A 22004-nucleotide genomic window follows, 5' to 3' on the forward strand; every position below is an offset into this window, starting at 1 on the left:
TGTGGGGCAATGAGAGCCACCCAATATTCGGGAGCATCCTGGCCATTCTGGGACAGTATTTCTTTCCCCTATGTGGACAGATATACAGAAATCCCTTTTGTTAATTAGGCCACTCGCTGCTGATGATGATAAAAAGTGCAATTTTCAGTATCTTATACACAGTGGTGACGCATTGCACCCTAGACTGTCCCCCACAACCCTCCACCCCAAACGCTTGTGATGTCATGACATCACATAAGAGGAGGCAGGGAGTAGGAAGCTGGCTGTGTCTCTAAACAGCAGGGGATCCATCCCAGTAGTACCCCACAAGCCAGAAACAGGTGGCACTGGCATGACAGCAGTATACCCGTGGCACCGCTCTCGGGTGACCCTGCCTATACAGTAGGAGTAACTTACACTTTACTTTTGATACTGTTTTATATTCTCAGCTGATATTTCAGAGTAATGAGGAATGGCATTCCCTCCAGTTTGTTTATATGTGCAATATGTTCTTGTCTGCTTTAAGTATATTAAATAAAATGATACCGTGCAAATATTTAGTGTGTGGATAAGGCTGTGGCATATGCTTTGTGTTAATGATGATAAATGGAAGCCTCCGCTCCCCACCAACTTCATCTTGGTCATTAAATCAATAAGCAGAGATGGAGTCATCAATGTATTGGCAGGCAGCAACTTTCAGTCCCCGTGATGGATGCAGATGGAGACCAATTAGACAGGAATTATCTTCACTGGGGGCCAAATGTTTTACAGATACGTCCAAACTTCTCCGCTGTGTTCTTCAGGGACCAGGCATAATGCTGGGTAATAGATCAGCATGTGTGCTAGCATCCATTATGTGCAGGGGGCTGGGAGTTACTTATCTGTGTGCGGTCATGCTGGGTAGCCGTATTTAAAGGGACACTCTCACTCTACGGGTATGGATCCTTGGATAGACAACAACTAGGTCAACATGCATGAAGGTCGACATGACTGAAGGTGGATATGGGGTTAGGTTGACACACACATAGGTCAACATGGGGAAGGTCAACAGTAAAAATGGTGGTTTTCACCTTTTTTACACGAATGTTGACACAATCGACGTAGACATCGAAATGTAGCACAGCTGCGAAGGGCATGGCCAGTGCTCTGTCATCTTCTGGCCATGCCCCCCTCTGCCTACATTAAATAGACGCTGTGCACATGTTCCCGAGTGTTGGGAGGTATGCCTTCTCCTCATTCATTAAATGACACAAATATATACTGTATAAATACCCGTAACTATAGGTGTGCGAGCTTTGCCGCCGGAACTAGTTATTCTTAAGTGCATGTCTACACAGTGATGAATCCCTTTCTGGGACCATCAGAGAGCAGCTCCACCAATCAGGGACTCTTCCAGTCAGCATGATGAGCTCAGTTCCTCCAATCAAAGCTCAGCACAGGTACCTGACCTGCTTTTGCATGTAGTCCACAAATAAGGAAAACCTTTTATATTACACTGACATTTAGGCCATACACCTCTGTGCTCTAAGCAGTAAATTTACTAAGAGGGGAGGGTACTTGTGTAGTTTCACGGCGGCAGCGTAAGCTACCTTATCAGCGTAGGCTGCCGCCGTGAAACTACACAAGTAACTACCGTACTGTTGCCGGGAACTGCATCTCTGTCTAGTAAGGCAGCCAGGGACGCTACACTACTTCTGACTGACTACGCTGGGCGCGGGAACACTACGCTGATTCTGACAGGTACGCTATGCTGATGGCGTAACTGCAGCCGTAAAACTAAACAAGCACAGAGGGGAGTTCTATTAAATATGAAATGTTGCCCATAGCAACCAGTAAGATTCTATCTATTATCTGCTAGAAGGTGTCAATCAGCTCCTCACGGAACGCACTGATTATAGTACAAATGCAATAAAAAACCGCAGCTACAAGTTATTATGTATTTATTTACAGTTTCTTATATAGCGCAGCATTTTCCATTGCACTTTACAATAGGAAACAGTGATAACACAAACTGGGTTTGCAAGCTTACAACCTATCGGGAATTACAATGTAAGATATGTGCAGTGTATTCCTATATGTGTACAATGACGGCACAACCCCCTTTCCGCCTGTCTAACAGCTCGTGTCTCCCTGCAGGAAGGGACTGTTCTCTGGGCTGCACCTGAAGAAGAAGAAGAAAGGTGACAAGGGATTGACGTTTGCAAACAAGGGTGCACTAGGTAAGCCTAGTAATCAAACAGAGCAGCTCACAATAGCTGGAGAAAGGTTATGAGGCCATTTACTCTGGAGCTACTGTATTCAATCAATGCTGTCATCAGAGAGGAGAATTACACAGGGGGGTCAGTGAGAAACCTTATCACCCAGGAACCTCCCCATATCGGCTATAAGTCACCCATATGTTTTAATATTCATAATCCTTACGCCTAGAAATAATTTGACTCGGACACAATAACTGGACTCGTAGACAATAAATAATGACTCAGACAACTGTATAAATTGGAAAATTAAGGTCACAGCCAAAATTTATTTAAAAGCATGGCTGGAATGAACTATTAATCAATAAGTGGCCAAGAAGCATGGCCCCTCGGTACTAGCTAATGCCATAACTAAATAAATGGGCGTGGCTATAACCACGCCCAGCGTGACCTTACGGAGTAGCTCCATTTTCCCTAAATTGGCAGAGCACTGATCCCTCCCTCAGATGGTGACCTGGTCCTCCCCTAAGGTAGTGACCGGCTCGCCGCACTCAAAGGGTAAATGCTAGTCAATTTCAGTCACGCTAATCTCTTTCCAACCGAGGAGCCATGCTCTCCGCCCTCCACACCTCCTTTGCAAGGCCCTAAGCCTTTGCAATTTCTCCTCTCCTCCTCCTTCTCACCTGCAAGGCCCTAAGCCTTTGCCACTCCTCCTCTTCGCCTCTTACTTGCAAGGCTCAGCCTTTTTCAAGCATCTTTCATGCACTTACACAACACATTTTTCTTACTTCGGGTGGGTGGGTGGGAATCCAAAAATGGCAAGAGGAATAATTTACCTCAGCCAGTCCTTATATTAACTCCTAACTCCTCCCCCTCACTCGACTCCTACTGGCTAGCTCAAATAACTGCACCCAATTACCATCCCTGACTAAAACACCAATCCCCAAGAGGCTAACAATTACTTCATACAAAACAGGGTGCTTATCTCCACTCAAGCTTAATTAAGCTTTCGCTCCTATTAAGTCACCCATATGTTTTAATATTCATAATCCTTACGCCTAGAAATAATTTGACTCGGACACAATAACTGGACTCGTAGACAATAAATAATGACTCAGACAACTGTATAAATTGGAAAATTAAGGTCACAGCCAAAATTTATTTAAAAGCATGGCTGGAATGAACTATTAATCAATAAGTGGCCAAGAAGCATGGCCCCTCGGTACTAGCTAATGCCATAACTAAATAAATGGGCGTGGCTATAACCACGCCCAGCGTGACCTTACGGAGTAGCTCCATTTTCCCTAAATTGGCAGAGCACTGATCCCTCCCTCAGATGGTGACCTGGTCCTCCCCTAAGGTAGTGACCGGCTCGCCGCACTCAAAGGGTAAATGCTAGTCAATTTCTGTCACGCTAATCTCTTTCCAACCGAGGAGCCATGCTCTCCGCCAAAACAAGGTCGGCATTGCCGGCCGAAGTCCGCCACTTATACCCTCACCCCTCTTTTCCCAGCACCTCCAACAAGGCTGTGACAAACAGCTTCATACCCTCCTTGTTTAAATGTACCCCATCAGCTCTATAGAGCTCCATTGCCTCATACTTAATCCCCGGGTGCTTTATTACCACACCTCCAATGCTCACCACAAACCTGGACACTGCTGCATTAAGCTTCTTCCTGACCCTATCCATAGCAGCACCTCCTCGGTATCACCTCCGACCAACACAACCTTACCCCAGGCCATCTCTCTTTTATGCATTGGAGGTCATTTTTTATTGCCAAAATCAATTCAATGCCCTTGCATGACCCTAAGTCATTGCCTCCGGCATGAATAATCAACACATCTGGAGCACCCCACTTTGATTCTGAGGCCATCAAGAACCCCCAAAGCCTAAACCAGGAAAGACCCCTAATTCCTATCCATCTTACCCCTGCAGCCTTTCCTGACCTGACCTCATGCTTTCCTGCCCAATATACATAAGAGTGTCCGACAATCCACACCCTACCCACCACATCAGATGAACCTATAACAGAATTATACACAACACATTAGAAAATTATTATTTAAACATTCCCATGTAATAGCGACTAGCCAGGGTAAGGTAAACTCAGCTTTTTAGGTTACCCAGATGGATGTGAACAACACCAAAACCTCAGATTTTAAGAGGAAAAAAGTGAAACGCCATCCAATCCCCCTGTATAAAAGGCAGGCGGCTTATGACCCTGGGTTACCCAAAAAACAAACTCGCCAGGAGCGCACTTCCTACAACCTATCCCCCCTTATGTATGACTTGTACGCAGCTGATTTCCATCGCCCTAAGCGCTTTATTGCCTCCTCTGACCCTCCTGACGCTGCCGCGCAAGTAGCTGCTCCAATCCTGAAGGAATGCGTGCCGTAATCCTCTATTGGAATACCTAACGCTACCAAGCATTTATCAAGAACACTGGAGAACTGAAATTTAGTTAGCGGTGATATGTCCTTATGTATTAACCACTGAGCCCCCCCTTGCGGCCTAATTGCCTCAAACCTCTTTGCTCTTTCAACCGGGCAAATCCCCTTATTCTCAACCGCCTTTACCGATATCCAGCGCCCCTTGCCCAACTGGTCCGTCTTTGACCTCTGAATTTTTATTAGAATAATATCCTCCTTTATCAAAACATTCCCCTTCAATACCCCTGATACCAAGCATGCCTTATTTTTTGCCACTAACTCCCCCACCCTAAATGCCCCAAAGAATGCTAATACAAATGCCAGACTAAAAAGTGCTGCCTCAAACTCATCCACTGCCACTCCTGATACTGCTGTAACTAACTCCTGAAGCAAACCCAAGTCTATAGGCCTTCTCAAATCCCCTCCCCTTTTTTGCTCCTTGGCCCATCCTTTCAAAGCCCTTGAAAGGAGAAATGACTTGGTTGGGTCCCTCAGACCCTTCAACTTTGAAAAATACGCGATTCCTGCCAAAACTCCCGACATCGCCGCCTTGGACCTACCCTCCTGGTGACACGCCCATACAAACTCCAAAATACCCTCCTCTTGACACTTACCCTCTCCCAACCTTGCTGAAAAAACCGACCACTCGTTCCAAGCCGCTGTATAAGTCCTAAGCGTACTCGGAGCCAATGCCTTCAGAGCTAATCCTTCAATGCCGGCTCGATGATCTGCCACAAATTAATAGGACACTTAAACCCAACAGGATCCGCTTCCGGGGCTAATCTCCTAAACTTATCCCACTGGAACCTGGATAACGCGTCAGCTATCTCATTTTCCACCCCTGGAACATGCCTTGCCGAAAAAGAAATATTTCCCTGTAAACACCTAAGAACTAGATGCCTAAGCAGCCTCATGCACCTAAGGCAATCCGACCTCTGATTATTGATTGAGTGGACCACCCCCAAATTATCACACCAAAACACAATATTGCTATCCACAATCTGTGATCCCCAAAGCTCCACTGCAACTATTATCGGGACTAATTCCAAAAGCAGCATGCTATTCGTGAATCCCCTTGATCTCCATGACTCCGGCCAAACCTCGGCACACCATTGCCCTCTAAAATAAGCTCCAAAACCCATAGCCCCTGATGCATCAGTAAATAATTGCAATTCTGCATTCTTTACTGACTTCTGCCAGATCCTAACCCCATTGAAATCCCTTATAAAGCAAAGCCAGACTTTAAGATCCTCCTTTAACTCTCGCGAAACCCTCACAAAATGATGCTGCTTTTTAACCCCCGCTGTTGCCCTTTCCAATCTGCGGCAAAAAACCCTGCCCATTGGAATGACCCTACAAGCAAAATTCAACAAACCTAACAGTGATTGCAACTGCTTCAGTGTAACTTTCTTAGCAGCTAAAAATGCCTCCAACCTCCTTACTTTTTCCCCTGGAAGTCTGCAAATACCTAATTCAGTATCTACCTCAATACCCAAATAAGATAGCCTATTAACTGGGCCCTCCGTTTTTTCTTCAGCAATGGGAACTCCTAACACCCTAAACAGAGCCCTGACTGAGAAAAGCAAATCACCACAAACCCCACTATCCGCTGGACCCACCAACAAAAAATCATCCAGATAATGCGTAACGCCTTGCTGCCTACAACCCGCCTTAACGCACCACTGCAAAAAACTACTAAAACACTCAAAAAATGAACATGACACTGAACAGCCCATCGGCAAACATTTGTCTATATAAAAACCGTCCTCTAATTTAAAACCCATGTATTTGAATGATTCTGGGTGCAATGGCAAAATTCTGAATGCTGACTCTATATCTACTTTGGCCATCAGTGCCCCTTTTCCAAAGCCCTGCACTAACCCCAATGCCTGTTCAAACAATTCATAGGATACACTACAAAATTTTCGGTCCAATGCATCATTCACTGACCCCCCTTCTGGATATGACAAATGTTGTATCAGCCTATATTTCCCAGGCTCCCTCTTAGGCACCACTCCCAGTGGAGAAATACACAGGTCCTTGATTGGGGGCTCCTTGAAAGGACCCACCATCCTACCCAGCCTCACCTCACATTCGACCTTCTTCCTTACCACCTCTGGAAAATCCCTAGCTGACCTTAAGTTTTTACCTGCCGATGCAATAACCCTATCAACTATTGGAAGACGAAAACCCTCTAAAAAACCTTCTAACAAAAAGGCTGCTTCCTCCCTAAGAGGATAGAGCCTCAACCATCTTTTTAACTCGCCAATTCTAATTGGGGACTCCGCCTTGCCTAACGTTGGGCCTAGCCTCACCTCTTCCCGCTGCTTGGCCCCCTGCCCTTGTGCATTCCTTTGCGGTGTGCCCCCCACCGCAGAGCATGCACACATGCCTATACTTACACCCAGCTCCTCTTGCACACTGCCCGTTGTTAAAGGCGTAGCACTTTCCCCTCCCTGATGCCACACCTCCGGTAAACCCTGACCTAGCAAGAAATGGCTGCTTCCGCATTAGCCCAACCTCACTCACACCCCTTGCTTGCTGGGTAACTTCTAACCACACCTCCACGTCTTTGAACCCCAAACTAAAGACCTTTTGACCATCCTGCTTTTTTCTGAAAATCTCATCATACTGCCTCCACGCATTTAACCTTCCCGTCATGTACATATTATGTATTAAGTGAAAGTACTTGAACATGTTCATATGCTCTGATGGTCTTGTCTCTGTATAGCAAGCCGCAAAAACATAAGCCCCGGCCAGCCAATTGGAATACGTCCGCCTCGCCTCTTCCGCCGCAGGGCCCTTAGCCCTTGCAGCGTCTAGCGCCGTTTTCGCTTCGTGCGTTATGGCAAACATATCGACAAATCTCCCCTTTTTTATTTTGTCCCTAATCTTAGATCTTAAACCCCTTAAAATCGCCGTATTCGAACAATGCACAGCATCCCCTGATGCGTCCGGCCCAACCTTAGCTGCACTGCTGGCTACACTCCTTGAACTCCCTACTCCCTTCTTCTTACCCCTAATCTTCTGCGCAAAGTATTTCATGAGCTTACGCGGCCTACCATCCGAGCTGGATGAATCTGATGAGCTGTCTGAATCTGTCCCCGCTGCCCCCCGCTGCGCCGCCTGCTGTATCTCACCTGCTCCAACTGTAGATGGCCCCGCCTGCTCCTCCGCTGGCTCGACAAGTCCCTCGTTGCGCAGTGCGCCCACCGCGACTTGACTCGTCGACTCTAGTATCTCCGACACGCTTCCTGGTTCCGCACTTGCTGCTACTGCCTGCAAAGGAATACTTGCAGAAGCTGCATTAACAACATTCTCAACCCCTACGTCAGACACTAAGGCCCCCCCCCCAGCTCCTGCGCTCACAAAAACGTCACCTCCCTGCGCCCCTTGCTGCCCCACCCCCTGGGCGCTATTGGGCCTGGCCATCGGAGGCGGTGGTGGCGGAGGTGGAGGGAATTGCAAAATGTTTTGCTGCCCTACATTAGGTACGCCCTGGGGCATACCCATGGTATAAAACCCTGCCGCCGGCTGCAAATAACCCGGGTTAAAAGCCCATAACTGCTGACCCTGCCCACCCTGGCCCACTCCGCCCCATGGCTGGCCCGCTGCCTGGTACACTGGCTGCTGCATGTTAATCCACTGCTGCCCTGCTGCTACGTTCCCTTGAACACTCGGCTGACTGACCCCCGTATTCAAATACGGAGACCAGCTGCCTGCCTGCGCTTGCTGAATTGCCGAGGAATTCTCAGAAATTCCCCTTAGCTGCTGCTGCGCTGCGGGCGGAGCCACCAGCACCGGTCTAGACATGAACCCAGGCGACCGTGGTGGGGGTGCAAACAAGGCTAATGGTGAAGCCCTCACCCTCACCACCGGTGTAAAAGCCCCCCTAAGTGATTGCGGAGACTGCCAGTCATCCACCCTGACACTTGCCTGATCTCTCACAGGAGACAGGCTACCTAACTGCAGGTGCACTCTGGTATCCCCAGCCCCTGAGGCTGTGGGATTGCTCCCTGCAGCTAGATCCCCTGCATACAAAATGGCCCCCGGAGACACAGTGGGCGGGCTGGCAGCCACCTCTGAGCCCCCTGCATCTGATAGCAGATTCCCCGGGACAGGGCTGCCCCTAACGCTGTGCGCCCCGCTGCCCTGTGACCCCCTGGACAACCAAGCCCGCAGGCCTGACGGTGAGGGGGCTGGTCGCGGCGTTCTTGTAATGGCGGCCGCCATTACGCCGTGATCCTGCGCAGCAGGACGGGCAGCCGCCCGCCCTGCTGAACTACTGCGCCCTCGCGCCCTCCCCCTGGCTCCCGCCGCGTCAGCCGCGGGAGTAGGGACACTGCGCGAACCCCCCATAGCTGCTGCGGCCGCGAGCCGCGCTCCCCGCGTGACCCTGGATGCGGCTGCTGACTGAAGAGGCCTGGCTGCCTCAGCCAGCCTCTGGGGCGGGGGAGCGCTGCGACGCGGACGGGACATTCTCCCCTAGCCACAGAAATACCTGTCACTTGAAGCTGTGACTGTATATGAGGTGCAGGCACAGCTTTTAATTAATTTGTGAAAAGCTACAAAAAACGGATGATAAAGATATAGCAAATGGAATGGATAGAATAAGAAGGGAAAAGAGGGGTATGAATAAGCTACACAGGATAGCTAAAGAAGATAATGAAAAGCACTTAGCCTCGTCAGACACCGCAGGACCGCAGTCTCCAGGGAATCCAAAAATGGCAAGAGGAATAATTTACCTCAGCCAGTCCTTATATTAACTCCTAACTCCTCCCCCTCACTCGACTCCTACTGGCTAGCTCAAATAACTGCACCCAATTACCATCCCTGACTAAAACACCAATCCCCAAGAGGCTAACAATTACTTCATACAAAACAGGGTGCTTATCTCCACTCAAGCTTAATTAAGCTTTCGCTCCTATTTAGGTGATTCCCAGCATGCAGGAAGGATGGAGAATTGCAAAAATCCACTTCTGCTCCCTGTGGAGTAATAAATTATTACATTTATATGAGTGATGAGTCAGTGACTACTGGGCTGCATATGACAACAGCAGTGACATGATGTGAGGAGGGGGATGGAGGCAGCAGGAAGCCACAGACTGAGAGTTATATAGTGGGAGGAGCAGGGTCCCCAGCATCACAGAGTATATGAGGAGATGAGGGATGTGTCAGTGAGGCCTGGGCTGCTTGTGACAGGGGCAGTGACATGATGTGAGGAGGGGAATTGGGGCAGCAGGAAGCCACAAACTGAGAGTTATATAGTGGGAGGAGCAGGGTCCCCAGCAGCACAGAGTATATCAGGAGATGAGTGATGTGTCAGTGAGACCTGGGCTGCTTGTGACAGGGGCAGTGATATGATGTGAGGAGGGGAATTGAGGCAGCAGGAAGCCACAGGCTGAGAGTTATACAGTGGGAGGAGCAGTATCCCCAGCCAGCAGCACAGAGTATATCAGGAGATGAGTGATGTGTCAGTGAGGACAGGGCTGTATGTGACAGGGGCAGTGACATGATGTGAGGAGGGAATGGAGGCAGCAGGAAGCCACAGACTGAGAGTTATATAGTGGGAGGAGCAGGACCCACAGCAGCACAGAGTATATCAGGATATGAGTGATGTGTCAGTGAGGACAGGGCTGCATGTGACAGGGGCAGTGACAGGATGTGAGGAGGGGAATGGGGTTAGCAGGTAGCCACAGACTGAGAGTTATATAGTGGGAGGAGCAGGGTCCCCAGCAGCACAGAGTATATCAGGAGATGAGTGATGTGTCAGTGAGGACAGGGCTGCATGTGACAGGGGTAGTGACAGGATGTGAGGAGGGGAATGGGGTTAGCAGGTAGCCACAGACTGAGAGTTATATAGTGGGAGGAGCAGGATCCCCAGCAGCACAGAGTAGATCAGGAGATGAGAGATGTGTCAGTGAGGACAGGGCTGCATGTGACAGGGGCAGTGACATGATGTGAGGAGGGGAATGGGGGCAGCAGGAAGCCACAGACTGAGAGTTATATAGTGGGAGGAGCAGGATCCCCAGCAGCACAGAGTAGATCGGGAGATGAGTGATGTGTCAGTGAGGACAGGGCTGCATGTGACAGGGGCAGTGACATGATGTGAGGAGGGGAATGGAGGCAGCAGGAAGTCAGAAGGCGGGATGTACTAAGGTAAAAATGTGGTAAAACCCCCATTTTTGGGGGTTTTACAGTCTTTTCAAATGTACAACGACCTGTCATCGCCGTGCAGGGTATCGCCACCTGTGGGTGGCGAAACCCTATAGAAGCCGGTTTGGGATCATTGGGTCGACCAAATGATGGTCGACAGTCATTAAGTTGACACCGTTGGGTTGACATACAGCAAGGTCGACAGGTGTCTATGTCGACATGGCACAAGGTCAACAGGTGTCTAGGTCAACATGGGACAAGGTCAACAGGTGTCTAGGTTGACACATGCATTAGGTTGACAGTCAAAAGGTCGACATGTGGTTTTTTACTATTTTTTTAACCGGAATGTCGCCACAGTCGACATGGACACAGAATTAAGTGCACCGCGTCCCCTCGCATGGCTCGCTGCACTCGGCACACTATTTTATTCTCCAACCATGCCCTAGTGGATGGTAGGGCATGAAATACCGCCTGTCGGCACATGTCGGCTCAAAAAAAACAGTGAAAAACCCCATGTTGACCTTTTGTCTGTCAACCTAACTCATGTTGACCTAATGCACTTGTTGACCATGTCCCGTGTCCACCTAGGCACCTGTCAACCTTGAGACATGTCGATGTAGACACCTGTCGACCTTGCTGTATGTACACCCAACAGTGTTGACCTAATGACTGTCGACCATCATTAGGTCAACTATTCGACCGTATCCCTAGAAGCCTATGGGCTTCTATCGCCGCCCGCCGCAGACCGCAGACGCCAAACCCCCTCCCCATTGGCTTACCTTCCTCCATGAAACTCCTCCTCCCCCTAGCAACAGGTCACAGCTGGAGGTTCTTCTGGCTGCAGGGGGAGGAGGAGGCGCGGGGGACGTCACCGCATTGCGATGATAGTACATATGCGCTAGCATAGCTGCGGTGGCGCGGCGAGGGGGCGGCGATGTATTTTAATACATCCCGCCTAGAGAGTAATATAGTGGGAGGAGCAGTGTGTTCATCCCCACTGTAGGGTTGGACATCGTAAGCCCACCATCAAATGATGGGTGGGTTTCCACCAACGAATCTTTCGATGCAATGGTAACTGACCCTCACATCAAAACAATTTAAAATATATATTTTTTACATGATTTGTGCATGCGCAAAAAAGCCCTTTTTGCACATGAGCAAATATCTTCAGCACGCATGCGCAGAAGCACTGCCGGAGGGTAGGACCACCAAATCATGGTTTATCATGTTTACCATACGATGGAGGCAGACATCGAAATGCCTCCATCGAATGCAAAAAGTACTACCATCAAAATAAAAACATCGATGTTTATGAAACATCCCGATGCGATGTCCATCCCTACACCACATTGTAAGGCCCATTAGGGACCAGTAACAGAAAACTGTGGTCTCATCTTTGTTTTAACATATGTTCTGTTTTTCCTGTGGTTTAGGGAAACATGATGACACAGACAGCACACATGGGGATGTTCCGGCCGGTGACCTCGGGGGCAGCCATGACAGTCTCCTCACAGACCTCTCAACTTCCAGCACATCCCTATCTACAGCCATGCAGAAGAAAAGGTACCACCGCCCGAGTTCCCACCAATATCTCCCATGTGTCATAAGTTTCAGTGACCGTGCAAGAGGGAAGGTCTAGTTAAATTTTAATGGTTATCCCCCTTGGTTCTATGGCTGTTCCCACCATAGGAGCCCATGTTATGAGAATAACATGGTGAAAGCAGTGTCCCCTCTCTGGGCAACTACTGTATGATACTGTATATGAATGACAAAACCAAAATGTATTGCAGGGTTGCCTACCCTCCCAGAATGCCCGGGAGGGTCCCGAAAATCCTGCTCTGCCCCCTGATCGCGGCTTCCTCTGCCTGACCGCCGCATTTAAATAACCCTATCTGCTGATCTCCGATGAGGGGGCAGGGCTAAAGTGTCATAACGTGTCATTTTAGCCCCTCCACGGAGATTGGCAAATCGGGCCATTTCCCATCATGGGGCGGGGCTTAATGATGTCACACTCAAGCCCCGCCCCCGAAGTCCTACTTGAAAGGCTCCTCCCGGAGAGGAGACTACAAAAGTCGGCAACCCTGATGTATTATAACAGAAACAACTATTTGAATAAGACTGATGCAATGATCCACACTGAACATCAATTTACCTGTGTAATATTTTCCAGTAATAATCATTTTATATTTAATCTGTCAGAGCCAAGCTAGAATCAAAGATTCACGATGGAGAAACTAAAGTTCAAACCTATCAGGTAAGTACTGTATAAAATGATTCTCCTTCATTTCTGTCAAAAACACGGTTATGGTATAGCACACAGATGCCTGTTCAGCTGACGGGTGCCCATAGCAATTTTAGAAGCTTGAGTAGGTTTACCCCTGAGTTTGGACCCGTCTGTCTCTGGAATCTGTCACCTATTATGGTTGTGTGTCCTGGCACCCCCTGTAGATTGCCATAACCATCACGGAAGCCAGGCAACTGATTGGTGAAAACATTGATCCGGTGGTCTTCATAGAGATCGGAGATGAGAAGAAGCAAACAACAGTGAAAGAGGGAACGAATGCTCCGTTCTATAATGAGGTGAGGATCATATTCTAAGTCGGTACTGTGATCTGTATTATTACGTACAGTGCTGGGCATACTGCAGCAGTGGGACAGTGGACTTTCTGTATAGTCGGACAACTATGCTGCTGTGGTGTGGGTACATTGGCCACATTCAACCCAAATGACACCCCCTCTCTCTATGTAGCCAAACTGCTCAGACAAAGGGCCTGATTCAAAGCAAAATCTTTCTCAAATGGGAAAAAGCATGCTGGCTTGCAGGTGGGGCAGATGTAACATGTGCGGAGAGAGTTAGATTTGGGAGAGTGGTTTTACATAGTAACATAGTAGCATAGTAACATAGTAATTAAGGCTGAAAAAAGAAGTTAGTCCATCCAGTTCAACCTATCTGACTTGTAACTACTGACCTGAGTAAGTCATATCTATAGGATTCCCTCAGTGGCCAGTTTTGCTTTAAATTCATTAACAGTAGTTGCTGTAATCACCCCCACTGACAATGAGTTCCAGAATGTTACTGCTCTAATGGTAAAGAATCCTCTTCTTAATTCAGTATAGAATTTATTTTCCACGAGCCTCTGTACATGCCAGCGTGTCCTAAGTATAGGCCTGTTAGTGAACAATCATCTCCCAGTTCCATATGATTCCCAATCCTGTATTTGAACATACTAATCATATCACCTCTCAACCTCCGATTCTCCTGTGAAAACTTATTCAGCCTGGTTAACCTATCTTTGTATAGTGATTCCAGACCTTTTACCAGCTTAGTCGCCCTTCTCTGTACCTGTTCCTATTCATTGATGTCCTTTTTAAGGTGTGATGCCCAGAACTGAACACAATATTCCAAGTGTGGTCTCACCAATGCCTTGTAAAGACGCACTATCACACTGGCATCCCTTGAATCCATTCCCCTTTTAATGCATGCCAGTGTCTGGAATGTATGCCATTTACCACCACTCTCTGTCCCCGATTGTGCAACCAGTTTTTAATCCAATTACAAATATCCTAACCATAAATTACCTAGTTTCATTAATTACCTTTTATGATGCACTTGAAAGCTTTAGCGCAATCAAGCAGTATCAAATCAACAGATTTCCCTAAGTCCAGCCCCCTAATGACTTCCTCATAGAAGTTAATTAAATTAGTCTGACATGATCTATTTTTGACAAACCCATGCTGAGCCTTACTTATCTCCTTTTGTTCTAAGAAATTTCGATACTATCTCTTATTATTCCTTCTAATATTTTCCCCACAATGAATGCAAGGCTGACCGGTCTATAATTTTTAGGGTTCGTTTTGCTACCTTCCATGCATATTGGTAATACGTTAGCTATGCGTCAGTCCCTTGGTACCCTCCACGAGCTTATTCATTCCTCGAATATCAGATCTAATGGTAGTGCAGAACTCAAGGTACTTGTTTAGTTTCACGGCGGCCGATATATTAGATCCGATGCAGTTTTTTACCTGTTCATAACCCCACTATCCACTATGCATGTAGTTGATTTTATATAGTGTGGCTAGCGCAGTAATCCGCATACGCTCGCCACGATTCGGGCTCGCTGCACTCGCCACACTATATAAAATCGACTCCGTGCGTAGTAGATAGTGGGGTTATGAACAGGTAAAAAATCGCATCGGATCGCCGATATATTGGCCGATATCGCATCCGATATATTGGCCGCCATGAAACTAAACAAGTACTGAACTTAATTATTTTAGTATCCTAGGGTGTATTTCGTCCGGGCCAGGAGATTTGTTACTATTTAGGTTCTGTAATCTATTTTTGACTACAGTATTTCCTCACTCAAACGTACAGTTTGGGAGCAATCAAGAGCCGAGATCTTCTGAAGATTCTTCCCTTGTAAATACCGAAGCAGGGCAAATACTGACTGCTTTATTCTTACACTGCAATTTTGATTTAAGTTTGAACACACCCCTCTCAAATCTAACTCTCTCTGCACATGTTACAGCATGGTTTTGTCCTGCAATCAGGTCTGAATTATGCCCTAGGTGATATAATATTCCAGCTATATTGTGCAGGAGTTATAGCAGAGGTTCTAAAATGTATGAATGAAATAATGATATTTAAAATGATACTTTAGCTCTGTAATTGTCATTGTATAAATGTTAGTCAGGTAGTAAATATATTGTACAGCGGATTTGTGGCAGTGTACATGTTCAGTAATGTATATCTATGTTTCATTGACAGTACTTTGTTTTCGACTTTGTCGGGCCTCAAGAACAACTGTTTGACAAGATCATACGACTGTCTGTAAGTAACGAGCACTTCAGGGAACAAAGCCAGGAGTCAGGTTCTTGTACAAGTTCCTATGTGATGCTGGCGCTGTTATCCCCTCCCCTCTCTCCTACACTATACAGTTGCAAGAAAAAGTATGTGAACCCCTTGGAATTACCTGGATATCTGCATAAATTGGTCATAAAATGTGTACTGATCTTCATCTAAGTCACAACAATAGACAACCACAGTCTGCTTAAACTAATACCACCCAAATAATTATATGTTCTCATGTTTTTATTGAACACACCATGTAAACATTCACAGTGCAGGTTGGACAAAGTGTGTGAACCCCTAGGTTTATCACTAGTGGTCACACAACCTCGAGTCCAATCAATGAGATGAGCTTGGAGGTGTTGGTTAAAGCTGCCCTACACTATAAAAACTACACACAAGTTTTGAGTTGCTATTCTCAAGAAGCATTGCCTGATGTGAACTATGCCTCGCACAAAAGAGTTCTCAGAAGACCTACGATTAAGAATTGTTGACTTGCATAAAGGTGGAAAGTGTCTCCAAAAGCCTTCATCTGTTCACAGTAAGACAAATTGTCTATAAATGGAGAAAGTTCAGCACTGCTGCTGCTCTCCCTAAAAGTGTCCATCCTGTAGAGATGACCGCAAGAGCACAGCACAGAATGCTCAATGAGGTGAAGAAGAATCCTAGAGTCCTAAAGACTTACAGAAATCTCTGGCACATGCCAACATCTCTGTTGAGGAATCTATGATTCGTAAAACACTAAACAAGAATGGAGTTCATGGGAGGAGACCACAGAGGAAGCCACTGCTGTCCACAAAAACATTGCTGCACGTTTGAAGTTTGCAAAGGAGCACCGGGATGTTCCACAGCACTACTGGCAAAATATTCAGTGGACATATGAAATCAAAGTTGAGTTGTTTGAAAGGAACACACAACACTATGTGTAGAGAAAAAAAGGTACTTGTTTCCTAGCACGGCGCCCGCGATTTTGATTGTATCGATCGCGGCTGCAAAAATCGCGTCCATCGCATCGCATGCCAACCAAATCGCATGCGATGCGATCGACGCGATTTTTACATTGGAATCAATGTAAATTGGTTCCTGAGACCCAATTTTACATTGATTTCTATGTAAAAAGCCCCAAAGCCCCAATTTTTTATTAAAACCCCCCTCATGGTTGAAATGCCCCCCCATTGTTAACGCCACCCCACTATTGACGCCAACCGCGGCGGTACGTGTCCTCCGACCTTTTCATACCCCCACTATCCACGTCAGCGTGGAGTTGCGTTGCATGGCTAGCGCAGGTATACGCGTCCTCCCCTCGCGGGGCACGCTGCGCTGGCCACGCTTCGGGCTCGGTGGCTCGCTGCGCTCGCCACACTTGATAGTGGAAGTATGAACAGGTCGGAGGACGCGTACCGACGCCCCTCGCGGGCTCGCTGCGCTAGCCACGCTTCGGGTTGGCGTCAATAGTGGGGTGGCGTTAACAATGGGAGGGCATTAACCATACTTAATACCCATGACGGGGGCATATACAATGAGAAATTGGCCATATTGGCCCATTTCCCATTGTTTCCTATGTAGAATCGGGTTGATCACGTCTATCGCATCGCGGGTGGCCCACGACCGACGCGATCAACGCGATTTTACCTTAAAAACTCAATTAACATTGTTTTCTATGGGAAAATCGCGTTGATCGCGTCGGTCGCATCGCGGGTGGCCCGTGATGGACGCGATCAACGCGATTTTCACTTTTACCGTCAATTAAGCTGGTAATTGACAGAAAATCGCGTCCATCGCATGCCTTAAGTACCTTAACTTAAGGCATGCGATCAACCCCGACGGGCGCCCTGCTAGGAAACAAGTACCGAAAAAAAGGCACAGAACACCTCAAAACCTCATCCCAACTGTGAAGTATGCCAGAGGGGGCGTCATGGTTTGGGGCTGCTTTGCTGCCTCAGGGCCTGGACAGATTGCTATAATTGACAGAAAAATTAATTCCAAGTTTATGAAGACATTTTGCAGGAGAACTTAAGGCCATCTGTCCACCAATTGAAGCTCAACAGAAGATGGGTGATGCAACAGGACAACGACCCAAAGCACAGAAGTAGATCAACAACACAATGGGCAGTATTCAATGAGGCTAATTCGCCATGTTCTATGGCGAATGTGTGCTATTTTCGTGTTGGAAGGTGATTTTTTGGTGTCAAAAAGTGAATCACCCTATTCAACGAGCACTATTAGCCGACGGCGAACAGTGAATGACGGACAATTCGCCGTCTGATAGTCACCGCGATTCGCTGTGGTTTTTCAATGGGTTTTTCAGTGTGATTCGCCGTGAGTGTATTCAATGAGCAGATTGCGAATTGCTTTCTAAGTGATTTTTGCCGTGTGTCACCGTGTAGCAATCGCTATCTTTTCATGGTGAAGTGGAATGTGAACTTTTAAAATAAAGGTGTTTTTTTTGGTACTTGTTTCCTAGCACGGCACCCATCGCATAAGATTGTATGCCTTAATTAAGGCATACAATCTTATGCGATCACATACAATTGAAAAGATTTTTAATTGTATGTACAATATCGCATCTTATGGATCTCATCTTATGGATCTCATGGATCTTATGCATCCATAAGATGCATAAGATCCATGAGATCCATAAGATGCCATAAGATAAAAGATCCATCAACCCGTGGCGAGCGGCGGTACGCGTCCTCCGACCTTTTCATACCCCCACTATCCACGTCGGCGTGGAGTTGATTTTATATAGTGTGGCGAGCGCAGCGAGCCACCGAGCCCGAAGTGTGGCGAGCGCACGCGGACTACTTTACATGTATTCCGCGTCCCCTCACGGGGCTCGCTGCGCTCGCCACGCTTCATTAGTTTAAGTAGACTGTTGTGACTACCACTTTTACACCAAAATCCCTGGTCCAACCCTGGTCTTTGAACACGGGAGTTTCCAGGGTTGGACCCAGCTATGAAGATCAGAACACATACTATGTCCATATTTATGCAGATATCCAGGTAATTCCAAATGGTTCACATACTTTTTCATGCAACTGTATACGCTTTAGAAGGATTGTACCCAAACAGGGTAAACCCCCTTCTCCTAACAAAGTGTTGGGGTCGGCTGTGAGAACAGTCATATCTTCTGCATGTTGGTTGTAGGAGAAGTCTGACATCAGTCTTGTAATATTTCTGGTCTTTATGGGTTCTACTATAAAGGTCCGATTCCGGTTCACTCGCAGTGAACCGAATTTGTCCCCTGCCCGATGGTTGGGGTTTTCGCATGCGCATTTCTGCACAGACACAAACCCCAACTGCGAACGGCCTCAGCGATTTACAACATCGTCGGGCCATTCGCAGCGGGGAGGGGGGGCAGTGGTGGAGCACGGACATGGGAGCGCTCTGCATTTCATGGGCATCCCCATGAAAACGCTGGACGTTCCCGTGGGATTGCAGGCCGGGCGAGGTGTCGGGGGCGTGTGGCGGATGCCAGCCGCCCTCCCTGTCCCGCTGCCCGCAAATCTAAGTCAGTCTCCACTGACTTATATTTGCGAAGGCAGGAGAAATCATTCGATGGTCGGCAACCATCGAAAGATTTCTGCAGCGTAGACATGCGAGGGGATGTGTCTTCGTAAGGCAGCGGGGCGTATTTTCGGTGGGGCAAGGGGCAGTTTACTGAGTCAACCAGAATCAGGGCCTAAGTTTCATAAATACATTTAATTTAGATCATACTTGACTACTTTTGAAAACTAGTTTCAGGGAGATTATAGTTGGTAGTAGAATTTTGCAAAGCATCCCATTGAGGGGGCGTGTCATGCTCCACCCAAAGGGCGTGTCTAGTTCCATATATGGAGAGATTGTGAAAAGAGATTGTGAAAGCGGCACCTAGAAGCGTGGGTGTGTACTGCTACATCTGAGAGGAATCTTGTAAAATGACTTATATCCAAATGTAGATGAGCCCCAAAGCAGTTAGTAAGAGATACTATACCTGGTAAAGTGCTGGGGAATGGTGCTGATGATTCCAGGTAAATGTATATGTCTCTCATTCCTTTTTAACCAAAAAATGTAATAGTGTAATGTGGGCTAGGTGACATGAGGGAGATTGCTAGACTAATGAGGGAGAGAGGGAGATTGCTGTTATTTCAGGGAGTCTCCTGCAGAATGCAGGAGGGGAGGTAACTATGATGTAACAGTGCAATGTGGGCTAGGTGAAATGAGGGAGATTGCTAGACTAATGAGGGAGAGAGGGAGATTGCTGCTATGTCAGGGAGTCTCCTGTAGAATGCAGGAGGTGAGGTAACTATGATGTAAGAGTGTAATGTGAGCTAGGTGAAATGAGGGAGATTGCTAGACTAATGAGGGAGAGAGGGAGATTGCTGTTATTTCAGGGAGTCTCCTGCAGAATGCAGGAGGGGAGGTAACTATGATGTAACAGTGTATTGTGGGCTAAGTGACATGAGGGAGATTGCTAGACTAATGAGGGAGAGAGGGAGATTGCTGTTATTTCAGGGAGTCTCCTGCAGAATGCAGGAGGGGAGGTAACTATGGTGTAACAGTGTAATGTGGGCTAGGTGACATGAGGGAGATTGCTAGACTAATGAGGGAGAGAGGGAGATTGCTGTTATTTCAGGGAGTCTCCTGCAGAATGCAGGAGGGGAGGTAACTATGGTGTAACAGTGTAATGTGGGCTAGGTGACATGAGGGAGATTGCTAGACTAATGAGGGAGATAGGGAGATTGCTGTTATTTCAGGGAGTCTCCTGCAGAATGCAGGAGGGGAGGTAACTATGGTGTAACAGTGTAATGTGGGCTACAGATGGAGTAGGTCTCATCCTTGCTGGCGGGTCGCCAGGACGTCCCCTCTGGCGACCCGCCAGCAGCCTCGCCAGCGAATATACTGAGACGCGCGTGCGTCTCACGCGCACGCGCGTCTCAGTCTCCGTCGCCAGTGCGACGGAAACCCTGTCCATCTCCGCCTCAGGGAGATGGACAGGGTTAGGGGGGGTTAGGGGGGGTGCGGGCAGGCGGTGGGGACCCCGGGTTACCGCCGGCAAGCCGGCGGGGACCCGGGGGAACGGATGGAAGCGACGTCGGAAGGGGACGCGCGCACACCCTTCTCGCCACCGCCATGGTGCTGGCGACGCCAGTGCCATCCCCTGCCAGGATGAGAGCTGCTCCATCTGTAGGTGACATGAGGGAGATTGCTAGACTAATGAGGGAGAGAGGGAGATTGCTGTTATTTCAGGGAGCCTCCTGCATAATGCAGGAGGGGAGGTAACTATGATGTAACAGTGTAATGTGGGCTAGGTGACATGAGGGAGATTGCTAGACTAATGAGGGAGAGAGAGAGAGAGGGAGATTGCTGCTATGTCAGGGAGTCTCCTGCAGAATGCAGGAGGGGAGGTAACTATGATGTAACAGTGTAATGTGGGCTAGGTGACATGAGGGAGATTGCTAGACTAATGAGGGAGAGAGGGAGACTGCTGCTATGTCAGGGAGTCTCCTGCAGAATGCAGGAGGGGAGGTAACTATGGTGTAACAGTGTAATGTGGGCTAGGTGACATGAGGGAGATTGCTAGACTAATGAGGGAGAGATGGAGATTGCTGTTATGTCAGGGAGTCTCGTGCAAAATGCAGGAGGGTAGGCAACTATGATGTAACAGTGTAATGTGGGCTAGGTGACATGAGGGAGATTGCTAGACTAATGAGGGAGAGAGTGAGATTGCTGCTATGTCAGGAAGTCTCCTGCAGAATGCAGGAGGGGAGGTAACTATGATGTTACAGTGTAATGTGGGCTAGGTGACATGAGGGAGATTGCTAGACTAATGAGGGAGAGAGGGAGACTGCTGCTATGTCAGGGAGTCTCCTGCAGAATGCAGGAGTGGAGGTAACTATGATGTAACAGTGTAATGTGGGCTAGGTGACATGAGGGAGATTGCTAGACTAATGAGGGAGAGAGTGAGATTGCTGCTATGTCAGGGAGTCTCCTGCAGAATGCAGGAGTGGAGGTAACTATGATGTAACAGTGTAATGTGGGCTAGGTGACATGAGGGAGATTGCTAGACTAATGAGGGAGAGAGGGAGACTGCTGCTATGTCAGGGAGTCTCCTGCAGAATGCAGGAGGGGAGGTAACTATGGTGTAACAGTGTAATGTGGGCTAGGTGACATGAGGGAGATTGCTAGACTAATGAGGGAGAGATGGAGATTGCTGTTATGTCAGGGAGTCTCGTGCAAAATGCAGGAGGGTAGGCAACTATGATGTAACAGTGTAATGTGGGCTAGGTGACATGAGGGAGATTGCTAGACTAATGAGGGAGAGAGTGAGATTGCTGCTATGTCAGGGAGTCTCCTGCAGAATGCAGGAGGGTAGGCAGCTATGCATTTAGATGTGTTTTGATGATGTCTGTTTT

General features: G+C 47.8%; 1 protein-coding gene across 1 annotated transcript in view; it reads left to right on the top strand.

The window, feature by feature from the left end:
- The first annotated feature begins 2079 nt into the window (after nt 1-2079).
- The window catches only part of FER1L6 (fer-1 like family member 6), an 89261-nt gene continuing 69336 nt past the window's right edge, over nt 2080-22004 (top strand). The window contains exons 1-5 of the mRNA XM_083186774.1: nt 2080-2198; nt 12194-12323; nt 12960-13014; nt 13209-13340; nt 15529-15591. Coding sequence (XP_083042900.1) covers nt 12310-12323; nt 12960-13014; nt 13209-13340; nt 15529-15591 — 264 coding nt within the window. The 5' untranslated portion in view covers nt 2080-2198; nt 12194-12309. The remainder of the gene's footprint in view (nt 2199-12193; nt 12324-12959; nt 13015-13208; nt 13341-15528; nt 15592-22004) is intronic.

Source organism: Crinia signifera, chromosome 5 (assembly GCF_055691185.1).
Source record: "Crinia signifera chromosome 5, ASM5569118v1, whole genome shotgun sequence".
NCBI lineage: Eukaryota > Metazoa > Chordata > Amphibia > Anura > Myobatrachidae > Crinia > Crinia signifera.